The sequence below is a fragment of the Macaca fascicularis genome, chromosome 1 (assembly GCF_037993035.2).
Source record: "Macaca fascicularis isolate 582-1 chromosome 1, T2T-MFA8v1.1".
NCBI lineage: Eukaryota > Metazoa > Chordata > Mammalia > Primates > Cercopithecidae > Macaca > Macaca fascicularis.
This window is the reverse complement of record NC_088375.1, coordinates 75,338,080-75,350,925: the sequence shown is the minus strand read 5'-3', so window position 1 is coordinate 75,350,925 and position 12,846 is coordinate 75,338,080. Positions and strand designations below refer to the sequence as shown.

The following is a 12,846-nucleotide window of genomic DNA, read 5'->3' as shown; positions in this document are numbered from 1 at the left end:
AAAGACTTGAGCATAGAGATTATTTTATAGGATGAACAATATTCTTAGATTTCTGAACCTTTGTTACCTATCCAACCATTATTTCCTATGAACTTCTAGTCAGGTTTATTTTCTCATTTCCAATATATGTACCCTTTTGATTCAAAACTTGTTTATGCATATAGTCACCCCTCCTTCCGTTGGCTTAGAGCCTAGCCAGCTCTAACACTCAGCATAAGTCTCATCTCCAAAAACCACATTTGCTAATTTGGGCTTTAATGCTTTTTTTTTTTTTTTTTTTTTAAACTTCTGTTGCAGTTATAACTAAATGCAAACAGTTTAGTAGTTGTTTAATCTTTAGATGGTTTTATGTTTTAAGTCTGCAACATATTAGTTAGTAGGGTTGATACTGTGCAATTCATTAGAATCTTCCATATAGCACCCGAGTGCTGGGCATATGAAGAAGTTGTTTACAGTCTCCTCTCTTATTAGTGAATTCCTGGTCCACCAAATGACACGTTGTTTTCAAGGACTAAATGTAGAATTTAATGGATGTAATTGGCTTCATTATTATTAATTACGAATTGAGCTTGGTGTACATAATAAGGTAGCCATATAATGATGGGTTGTTGTATTTTGTTTCCCCCCTGACATAGAAAGGCACTTGGTGGCTTGGTTACCCTGATAAAGATGCCATGATGGAAACCTTTGATTCTTTTGGTCTTTAACTCCTAGTCAAAAAAAAAAAAAATTGATGTTATTGGCCGTATCCCAGGTACCATGAAGTACAAAGAAGGGCACAAGGCACATGCCAACTGAGTTAATCACTTGAACTTTCCTTAGAAACTTCACCACCTGGTGACTACACATACCTCTTATTGTCCAGAACGCACCTCACGGGAAGTGAGTTATCTCTGGCTGCCTGACTGACTTTATAAACCAGTGCTTTCCAACCTTTTTGACACCAGGGACTGGTTTCCTGGAAGACAGTTTTCCCACAAACTGGGGGTAGGGGGATGGTTTGGGGATGAGTCAAGCACATTACATTTATTGTGCACTGTATGTCTATTATTAATACATTGTAATACATAATGAAATAATTATATCATTATTACATTGCAATACATAATGAAAAACTTCTACAACTCACCATAATGTAGAATTAGTGGGAGCACTCAGTTTGTTTTCCTGAAACTAGACAGTTCCCTCTGGGGCCGATGGGACACAGTGACAGATCATCAGGCATTAGATTCTCATAAGGAACACACAACCTTGATCCCTTGCATGCACAATTCAATTGGGATCACACTCCTATGAGAATTAAATGCCACCACTGATCTAACAGGAGGCAGGGCTCAGGTGCTAATGTGAGCAGTGGGGAGCAGCTGTGAATACAGATGAAGCTTTGCTTGCTCATCTGCTGTTCACCTTCTGCTGTGTGGCCTGGTTGCGGTCCCTTGCTATAAACAACCAGACTTGGGATAGACATTTACTTCTATCAAGGTAAAGCTATTAACTATTTTAAAAATGTGAGAGTCTGGCTGTGGTTATTTACTTAAAATAGATATTGACCCAAAAATGTTAAAAGTTTTAGGTTACTTGGGATTTTTGTTGTCGTTTATTGAGCATGTAATATGCTAAGATTATACTTACACTGCTATTCGTTAACTAATATTTGACCTCTTTTTAATTATCTCATTCACTCATTTATTCATGCCGCAAATAGTTTGCAATATGTTGTACATTTGTACTTTTTCCCTCCCCCATCAAATCATGATTACATACTTTTTTTTTTAGCTGTGGAAATTTTTAGTGCAATTAACAGTATAATAAGGTCTTGAACTGCATCAAATAAGATTGAATGATTGAATGATTGCCTGCGTGTTTGCTTTAGAACAGCTTGTACAGAGCAATATTTTAAGTGTTTTATTTGCTAAATATAAACCATATTAAGTTGTCAGTTTAGAAGTGTTGAGACTATCAGCATTTTTCTTATAAATTACCATTTGTCCTTGAGATTCTTAGAAATACATTTTTAATTATGAAAACCAGCTGTAATTTTTTCCCTTGATGTACATTAAGGTTTTATGCAACACCACTATCAGGTTAAGAAGAAATTGACTAGTTTATAAAAACAGTTTGAAAAATAGTAGAAATAATACCCAGTTCAAAAAGTATGCACAATGGATGATGTGACACATTGTTGAATAATGTGGAAAGAAAATAAATTTTAGCTGCCAAAATGTTGATCATGTGATTTTGAGTACTGAAATAATTTAAGTAGTTTATAAGCAAGCACTTAAAAGTTTTCCTAGTCTGCTTATATTCTTAAATAAATTTTTTAAATGTGCCTGTAGAATTTTTTTCAAAAAGCTGTATTAATAATGTGTTACGTCCTCAAACATGTTTGCTGAATCTCATCATTATCTTCACAACCGTATTGCCCTCTGACCTCTTCTGCTACCCCCCAAAAAATTAAAAAGAAGACAATTAATTTTACATGTATTGAGCTTCAACATGCATAATTCTCCCTAGGAATGAACTATTGAGATCTCTTTTGTTTTTAAGTCTTATCCTTTGTATAATAGGCTTTATATAACCTAAGCAACAAGGAGAAAATACTTTCTGGCTTTTATTTTCTTTACGTGTTTTTTTTTTTTTTTTTTTTTTAACCTTTGGTAAAATAGTGGGAAATAGGAATGAAGACTTTAAACATAAAATAGAACGTTTATTCATTGTATGAAATTCTTTAAAATAGTTGAACATTACTTTTAAAGAATGACTTAAATGTCTAGAGAGATAAAAAAAGATTTTTATAAACAAATTCCTTGGCAGCGACTACCTTATGTGCTATATATTTCAGGATAATAATAAGGGCTTACTGCAGGTCAGTGTGTCATATCCCAGTGGTGTCTAGTGAGATGGAGGGTTATCTTATATGTCAGCTAGATAACCCTCTGAACCATTCTGAGCAGGCAAGATAATGGGACTGAATTCTGAAATGAAGGTTGAAATATATTGGAATATTGTTACATGTGAGAACAATAACTTTTTAAAATAAACGTAGTCACCTTTTGACATCATTAGATATATTTGCTAATAATTTTTAATAGAGTATATTCAGGTGAATAGATTGGGTAAAGGATGAAGTGAATCAAATATATGATTATATGTTTAAATAGATAAATACAAATTACAAATTTTCCCACACACGGGAAGCTTTATTATTAGGAAGCTGCTGAGCAAAAACTGAAATATTTTTTTCTTCTCTATTATGAATACTGAATGGACATTTCCTAATACAAGCAAGGTTTTGCCTTCTTGACTGCTATTTCATTTTAAATATAAAATTACTCCCTCCCAAACATAGGAGCAACAATGTAGAAATTTTTTAAATTGCTTTAGATTACTATGTTTCCAGGATAGTATTTTCATAAACCATTACATAAAATATTAATCTCTTTTCTTAAAATTAAAAATTCTTTCAAGTTTTTAAATTCAGTCTTCTTTGTGTTTGCCTCCAAAGTCAGTTTGCCAATCCTAAATATAAACTTAATTTTGAGAAGTCGTATGTGTGTGTGTATTGAATGAGTCCCCAAAATTATTTGTTTTTAAATGCAGATGTGAGTTGCTTTGATATGAATTAAGAAAATCCACATTTAGATTATCATGGTATATAAATTAGAATTTTAGAAGATATATAGATTGCCAATATAATCCAAGCGTATAGCAGTGGGATGAAATGATAAAAGTTTTTTACACCATCTTACATACAATTTTGTTTATTACTTTGTGATTTATTCATAAAAGAAGATCTTTATGCACAGTGGATTTTACGTAAACATACGTGGATACATCCTTATTTTCTTGACACTTGTAATATTGCAAGCTTCATAAATGAGGGATTTAGGAAGCCTTTGGTCAGCCAGTAGAGGCCACTCACAGCTTGTTACTAAAACTGGATGGCAAAGCAAAACTCTTTACTATCAATATTGGGCATCATTCTGATCGGTTAATTTTTAGTTCCTTACTTAACAAAAATAGTATTACGATGGAGTGGTATGAAAAAAGTTGTTGCTATATTTGTTTTTGAATTATGTAGTGATTAATCTTTTCTGTGAAAGCATTTAGATTTTTCATTAGTAGTGTATACCAGAAATGAGAATTTATGTATTTAATAATTAGATGTATTATTATTCTAATAGACCAATAATTCTAAATTCTTAATTATCAATGCAGACTGGCTTTAACTAGGAAAAAATTGTTTAAAATGAAGATTTAAAACAATGACATTGTTTAGTTTTATGTTAAAAACGTAATTGCTAATGTCATACATACAACTATATGTGTATGTATATATTTCTAAACTTCAGTGTAATTTTCATTCTGTCATTTCATAGAGAACTATATGTGCTGCTCTTAAAAATACAGTAAGATCACTTGGAAACTAGCTGAAGTCTATGTCTTTATTCACTACTTAATGCAATGCTGTCAGCTGTAAGGTTAGCATCTTCCCTGCAACACACATACGGATTCCTCTAGGAAGGCTAATCCTCAATAGAAAGGCAAGCCCTGTACTTCTCTGTGGTTTATTTCTGGCTGGTTTTTTTTTTTTTTTTTTTAACAAAACCTTTCTGGTTTAAAGATGTAATCACGTATTTAGATTTATATCTGCTTTCAAAGGAAAAATAGCCTAAGTTCTCTAATTTTCCCCAAGTTCTTTCACATATTCTCATCATGGAGTGTTTACTCCCCTCTACTACACTTTGTAAATGTTATCCTTCTTTTGCTGTAATGATTAATAGGGGAGCCATTTGTTATTCTTGTTAGTCCTTCTATAATATGTGCTGGTAACCCTGTTAAGTGCTGCCAAGCCCTGCATTGCATATACTTAAAATAGCCCACATGCTACCCAGAAGTTACAGGCAAGGTCTAGATTATCCTTGGCTGAAGATTTTCCTAGAGTGTATTCTAGATTCAGGCCATCATTCAGGCCATCATCTCCTGGGACAAATCCCCAAATACAGAAAACACTGGTTTTGATGTGTGGTTTTTTGTTTTTGTTTTTGTTTTTTGTTTGTTGTTGTTGTTGTTGTTGTTGTTGTTTTTGCAGTCTCCCTGTAGGGGAAAAAGTACTAGGTGGTAAATTGGACAATTTTGATTCAAAGTTAGCTTATTCAGTCCCTATCATCTAGGGCATGTGCCCTCAACTCTGTGAGTGTTAGTTTCTTCACTATTATTTGAGAATAATGATGTTTCTTCACTCTAGGCACATTGTTTATGAAAAGCAAGCCATAAAGCAGGCTATAAAGAACAGGAGTGACTGGACACCATAGCTCATGCCCGTAATCCCAGTACTTGGGGAGGCTGAGGTGGGAAGATTACTTGAGGCTGGAAGTTCAAGACCAGCGCACCAAACATAGCAGGGCCCCAGCTCTATACAAAATTCTAAAAAAGTAACTGGGCATGGTGGTACGCACCTGTAGTCCTAGCTGCTCCAGCAGCTGAGGCAGGGGAATTGCTTGAGCCCAGGAGTTTGAGGGTGCAGTGAGCTGTCATTAAGCTATGAGTTGTGAGTATTCCTGCTTGGGCAACAGAATGAGACCTTGTCTCAAATAAGTAAATACACTTAATTTAAACAAATAAAAATAGGGATATTATTATTAATGACAATAGAAATATTTCTAATTATATTAATTTTTGATATATCTTTTGTGCTCATTATTACACATTCTTTGTCAGTTTGTTCATGCTTAAGTCCTACCAAGAAAGATTTAAAATTGCATTGTAAAAACGTAACAAACAATACAGAATTTTTATTTTAACCTTGACTAACAGGTAAAAATAATCAGTTTCACCCACTATACTATAATTTAGATAACATGAAGGCTATGAATAGTCCATACTATATAGGTCCTAGTTCAAAGTCTTTTCCTAAAAGTCATACAGCGTGAGCTCTGCTAATAAGAGCAAGATTGCTTGTGAATATTGGTATTTTTAAAGATATGAATGATAGGAACCTGGTATGACTTTTTGTACCATTATTAGATTTTATAAAATTCCAAACTTTGAGGCATTTTCTCCGTTGGAAAACTGAGTTATATTGTATAACCTTAGTGATTTTCTACAACAGTTTTGAACACTCCTGTAATTCAATTGTCCTCAGGAATGGATCATCTTCCTTCCTGAATTTCTTTCTAGGAGGACATTGTCTGAAACTAAAACATCTGGTAGGCAAGGATTTCTAGTGACTTCTCCCTAGCATTAGACACATTACCAGGCATACATTAGATATTCATTTTTATGGCATATATTTCATATGCACCAATTTGTTCATTTCTTGTAGCCAGTGATGAGGATTTTTCCTGGCCTGCCATATAAATACATTTTTACTTTAATAGAAATCTAGACAGATAAAGGTGAAATATGAATTATTACGTGAATTATATTTACTAATATTTTTCAGGTTAAAAAAAAATCAAAACAACCCTTGGAATTAGAGGAGCTCCATAACTTCACTTTTATCAAGACATCAAAAAGATTAGTTCAATGTAACAATATAACTAAAATCACCCAACTGAAAGGGAACACGTATCACTTATTATATGATAAGGTTAAGCATAATTTTATATGTGCGTTAGGTTACTAGTTGAATTGTACCAAGTAAGCAGTACTGGATTTAGAATAAGAAGCTCTCGGTGGCTGCATAAGGTGCTAGATCACATTGGCAAGTAAGTAAGGATCAGCTTAGGGAAAGCCTTGCATGCATATCTCATTAGTTTTCATTTTACTTTCAGTGTAGAGCCATGGATGGCTGTGGAATGAGAAAGTTGACATGTGAAAAGCAGCAATTTAGAAAGTTGAATTTGGCACATTGGTAAGATGGATTGGAGCAGGGGGAGATAAATTGCATGCAACTCCCTTAGAGGTGATTTTTTATTCCTCTTTATTCCTCTTAAATCAGATAACTACTTTGTTTCCTTTTAATCTTATAACTGATATCCAATTTATGCTCCTTGAATTATCACTTTTTGTATTTTCTTTAAAAGGAATTCTAAAGTAATTTTTACATTTTTGTATGTTGCTTTAAAAGTAATTTTAATGTTATTTCCTTGAATATGTTTCTCATCCCCAAACGGATTGTGCTTTTTGTGATTTGTGACTATTCTGTAATAAGAATAGATGATACAATGAAATATTTTATTCATTCCTCCAACTATCTTGTAACAGAACTTTTAAAACACCAATAAAAAACAAAAGTGCGCTCATTTGAAATGCTTTCGAAGAATCTTCCTTTATTCTTCTATATGGAGATAAATATTCAACACATTTATTTCAATGTCTATTAATTAAAATGAATTACTGTAAAACATTTAGAATATTATTTTACTTAAAAGTCTTGTTTCTTTCTTCAAAGAAGTTGAGTCAAATTAATAATTGACGTAAGAAAAACCAGAAACCTCTGGGTCTTGACAAACTGGCCCGGAGCCTGAGGCAGTGCCTCCCGACAGCCTGGAGACCAGGCATATTAGATTGACCAGTCTTCACAAAATGGAAAGGCCTTCTTTTGAATGGCAGCTTGCCAACATAAGTGTTTGTCAGTGTGGGCACTGAAGCAGAGTAGAATTTGGAAGGCAAATAAAATATAGTTGAAAAGCAGAGCAAAATTGAAGGGGACCCGCTGTACTAGAAGGAGAGAAGAAAGGATGATGGTTTCTTGTTCTTACATGTGGACATGAAAAGAAAATTCATTAATTTACAGAAGGAATCTTAATCATTGGGAATGTAAGTAAGATATCCGTATTGAATGGCCTCTGTATTAATCTTACAAGACTCTTGTGTCTCAGAGAAGTTTACCTGATTTGTAAAGTTATTTGTTTGGTTACGTAATTGTGAAAGAATAGTATGGCATGCATTGGATTTGATAATGACACAATTAAATGAAAATGAGACATAAAACCAACTTTTTATCTTTTAAGTAAAATCATGAAATTGGTGTCAATACATCAGGGACAAAAAGAATAAGAAATTACTTTTAACATGTCTAATAACTTTGAGAGAACAGATATTTTGTCATTGATAATTGATCATTTAGCAGAATTTCCAATATATTGGTGCATATTGACCTCCTGAATCGATAGTGGTACTTGTACAACTGTTGTTAAATTTTCATCTCTTGCTACTACATTCTTATTTCCTGAGATTGATAATATTTAAACAACAGCAAAATCTATGACCCATGTGATCTTTTAGAATTAGGACACAAAAGTTATGTTATCTAGAAACCATCAACTCTTTTCTAACTTTCAGTTTACTTCTTAAGACTTTGTGTGATAAGCATCTAATAAAAAGAAATATATCTCCTTTATTTCGAATTGTAGTCATTATTTATGTAGTAATATTTAACAAATGAATCATAAGAATTCAGGGCATGTAACGTAATGTCTAAGGTTATCAACACTAAATATTGGCTAATTACATAAATGATTGTCTCCAGGGTTTTGTCAATTATAAGAATTGGATTGTGAAGATACTATTTCTCATAAAGAACAGAATACCTGTTTCCTATCTAATCTTATGGAATTCTTATGGAATAAAATGTATTTTTCTCACTAATAAACTTTACTATGTGAATATTTTATTAGATATTTAAAGTGAAACAACTTCTTAAAATTTGTGATTTCTAAGACAGTTCTGAAATCACTAGAAAGCATATGGTTTGGAGAAGAAAACAGTCACCATACTTAATTGTATGCTAGAATTTAATACTTTGATCTCATGTTTAAAACTGCTTCTTTAATTTTTGTAAAGATTATTTTCTATCTTGAATAAATGATGAAACTTTTAGAAAGAATTCTTTAAGTATGTTCCTTGAAGTTTGATAGTATTTTGAAGTATTCTCCTAATAATCAGATTAAACATGTTTTAAAGTTTAAAATTCACTAAAACTTCAGTACAACACTGCTTTCCACAAGCTGAATTCTATATTAAAGATATTATTCTCAAATTTTAGGTAAGTGTGTCTAGTTGCCACAGTAGCAAAAGGTTCCCATTGTAAGAACATTTTGCTCCTGAGACAGACCACTGACATTGACCCTGAAGAGATCATCATATGTTGCTTTATTTCATTAAAAAAAGTAAATTTCTAAACTATGCCTATTTTTGCATATCTTTAAAAGTAAAACAAAAATTTAGTTAAAATAACAATAAAGGATAGTCACCTCTGTCTTTTTAAAGGGATCATGTAGTAGGTAAATATGTAAAATCATTTAAATATCTACACTTGAAACTGTAAATCTTTTGTGGGTTACTTGCTGCAATTGAATTGAGCTTACAGTATTTTTATACATATATATGATTGCTGAGAAATACCTAGTATGATTATTTCTGACTAGATTGAAAGCTTACATTTGTATTATGGTATAAATTAGCTATAAATTCTGTTTTATTGTATTCAGTTGCTTTGTTTTCATCAGGCAATTTATCACATGGGTGTATGTGAAATTTCTTTATTTATTAAATTTCAGATTATGTATTTCAAACCAGAGCAAGACTTAAACATTTTTCCATAAGTATAGCTTCAGGTAAACAAGCAATTTTAGTCCTGAAAATAGCTTCTGCTTCTGTCAACACGTTGTTTATTTTTTCTCTGAGATAAAAAGTTTAGTTTTCTGATATTTGTACCGAGATAAAGTCAGTAAACAAGATTAATATAGTGTGGAAAAGGTTGTCAGCAGCCTTGGCAAAGGAAATAAGTTGCCTGTACATAGAACATACTGTAAACTGAATAAAAGTGTCAGGTCCACCATGAGATAATGTGATCATGAACCTCTAACAAAGCATGACATAGGCACAGTCGGCTTTTCTCATAGCCACAGTGTAGAAAATGGATTATGGTATTCCAGGGATACCCACTGGAATAGCATGAAAACCTCATTTTGAGATGAATGCAGGATGCAGTCCTGGAGTTGAGCCACATGTTTACCTGTGGTGCTCAAACCATAGGGTTATTAATGTCATCATCTGTGCACATTTGCAGTATTTGCATTTCTTGGAATTTCTGAGTATATGCTGGCATTCTTGTAACCCAAGTGATACGAGAAGAAATAAGGTTTTGAAAATGTTAGGGTGTTCTCTAAGAGGAATTTTATTGCTGTCTCATGCTTTCCCCCCCATCCTATATAAATGGCACTTCTATAATTACGGAAGGTTTTTTTTGTTGTTGTTAAAATGGAACATAACTTAAAGCCTTTTGCTGTAAATGTATGCCTTGTCAATTGTGATTGATAGATTCATTCTTGTGCAGTGCTATGTTCCCTTTGAGAACCATCTATATATGAAAGTTGTGAAATTCTAAAAAAAAAAAAAAAAAAATAGGAGTAGCTTACTTCAGATTTTAAATTTTATTTAGAAATAAAGGAGTGAAAATATTTTTCTCTTAGATGAAATTGTATTTTGTACTATGTAAGTACACAGATGACTCCTATCTTCTCCGGGAAACTATGAAAAGGGTTGCTCACCACTTCCTTGATCTAAGTTTTTGTATATATTTAAATGTATGTGTTATAATACATGTTATTTATATTTAGGATCTAGCTACAAATACATTGGTCCTCGGAAATATCTGCTTAACACTGATCTAATTAAACTTTTTTTTTTTTTAACATAATAAGTCACTGGTCTGTGTTTTTTAAAAGGATATTTGCACTATTGTAAATAGTCTTTTTTTAATTTTTTTTTTATTATTATTATTTTGAGACAGAGTCTTGCTCTGTCACCCAGGCTGGAGTGCAGTGCGCAAGCGATTCTGCTGCCTCAGCCTCCCGAGTAGCTGGGATTACAGGTGCGTGCCACCATGCCTGGCTAATTTTTGCATTTTTAGTAGAGACGGGGTTTCACCATGTTGGCCAGGCTGGTCTCAAACTCCTGACCTCAGGTGATCTGCCCACCTTAGCCTCCCAAAGTGCTGGGATTGCAGGCGTGAGCCACTGTGCCTGGCCAAGATTTTTTTTAAATAGTTTTAAAAATCTAGGAGAGGGGTCGGGCGCCGTGGCTCACGCCTATAATCCCAACACTTTGGGAGGCCGAGGCGGGCCGACCACGAGGTCAGGAGATCAATACTATCCTGGCTAACATGGTGAAACCCCGTCTCTATAAAAACACAAAAAATTAGCCGGGCATGGTGGCGGGCGCCTGTAGTCCCAGCTATTGGGGAGGCTGAAGCAGGAGAATGGCGTGAACTCGGGAGGCGGAGCTTGCAGTGAGCCGAGATTGGGCCACTGCACTGTATCCTGGGGGACAGAGCAAGACTCCATCTAAAAGAAAAAAAAAAAAAAAAAAAAAAAATCTAGCAGAGGAAATATACTAGACCAAAACAAGTAGAGTATTCTTACCAGGAATTAAATTATACTTTTGATCCACGCAATGTTGTTAGAGATTTGAAAATCTTGTATTCTCCATTTTAGAGTGATGTCCTCAAATTGATATATCACTATTATCCATGGTCGTTTTATATACAAATCTCAAATTTATTTTTTCTTTTTAAATTTCCCTGTAGGTACCCACTCCTGGCCCAGTGGGTAACAAGAGAATGGTTCATTTTTCTCCAGATTCTCATCACCATGAGTGAGTACTCAATGTGTTTATATAACCTTATTGAAGTATTCTACTTAGCTCTTTGGGGAAATTATTAGCTACTACTAGTAAAGCTGGTTTAATTTGTACTTTTTAAAAAGAGTAAGTATAATTTACCATTGGTAATAATGTAAGAACAATTTAAATGAAAACCATGACAAAACTTAAATGGGGATTTTTAAATATAGTTATTCTGTTATTTGTGATAGTATTTGAAATTCATGCATTATTGAAATGTATGTATTATCTTTAAAAATTTAAATTTTCATTACATTGAGTAGCATCAAGCTTTCCTACTCCTCCATCCTTATTCTCTATCCCAACCCTTCTAAAATACTAAAATGAAGAGTACTAAGCCAGGCATGGTGGCTCATGCCCATAATCCCAGCACTTTGGGAGGCTGAGGAGGGCAGATCACCTGAGGCCAGGAGTTTGAGACCAGCCTGGCCAACATGGCGAAACCCATCTTTACTAAAAATACAAAAATTATCCGGGCGTGGTGGCACATGCCTGTAATCCCAGCTACTCAGGAGCTGAGGAAGGAGAATCGCTTGAACCCAGGAGGCAGAGGTTGCAGCGAGCTGAGATCATGCCTCTGTACTCCAGCTTCGGCAGCAGAGCGAGACTCCATCACAGAGGGAAAAAAAAAAAAAAGAGTAAAAGACTGTTTTGTGGTTTTTTTTGTGGGGGAGCCAAGCGTGGTGGCTCAGGGCTGTAATCTCAGCACTTGGGAGGGCAAGATGGGCAGATCACCTGAGATCAGGCGTTCGAGACCAGCCCGGACAACATATCGTGAAACCCAGTCTCTACTAAAAATACAAAAATCAGCTGGTTGTGGTGGTGCATGCCTGTAGTCCCAGCTACTTGGCAAGCTGAGACAGGAGACTCACTTGAACCTGGGAGGCAGAGGTTGCAGTGAGCAGAAGCATTCCAGCCTGGAAAACAGGGCAAGACTCCCATCTCTCAAAAAAAAAAAAAGTACTTCTCTACTTCCTGCTACTGCCAAGCATTTGGTAATAATATAAAGAGCTGTGAAACAACCAGAATGTATTTCCGTTTTGCAACAAAAGGAAGAGACTACTTACTAGATAATTTTTAGAAACTAGGTAGTTGTAGCTTTGACTTTGGTAAATTATTGCTTGAATTTCCACGGGTTAATTCTATCTGTAAATACATCTTTGTTGGAAAAGCTTAACTTGTTGTGTATTTTAGATCAATACCATATATCTCCTG

The 12,846-nt window shown here is 34.1% G+C and overlaps 1 protein-coding gene across 15 annotated transcripts in view; it reads left to right on the top strand.

Moving 5' to 3' along the window:
- Positions 1–12,846, top strand: part of GPATCH2 (G-patch domain containing 2) — a 201,853-nt gene that overhangs the window by 102,280 nt on the left and 86,727 nt on the right. For all 15 annotated transcript variants that reach the window (XR_012428691.1, XR_012428694.1, XR_012428695.1 and 12 more), the window contains exon 6: positions 11,537–11,604. Coding sequence is in view for 9 of the 15 variants with exons in the window: in XM_005540865.5 (XP_005540922.3) it covers positions 11,537–11,604 (68 nt within the window). In the remaining 6 variants the exon portion in view is untranslated. The remainder of the gene's footprint in view (positions 1–11,536; positions 11,605–12,846) is intronic.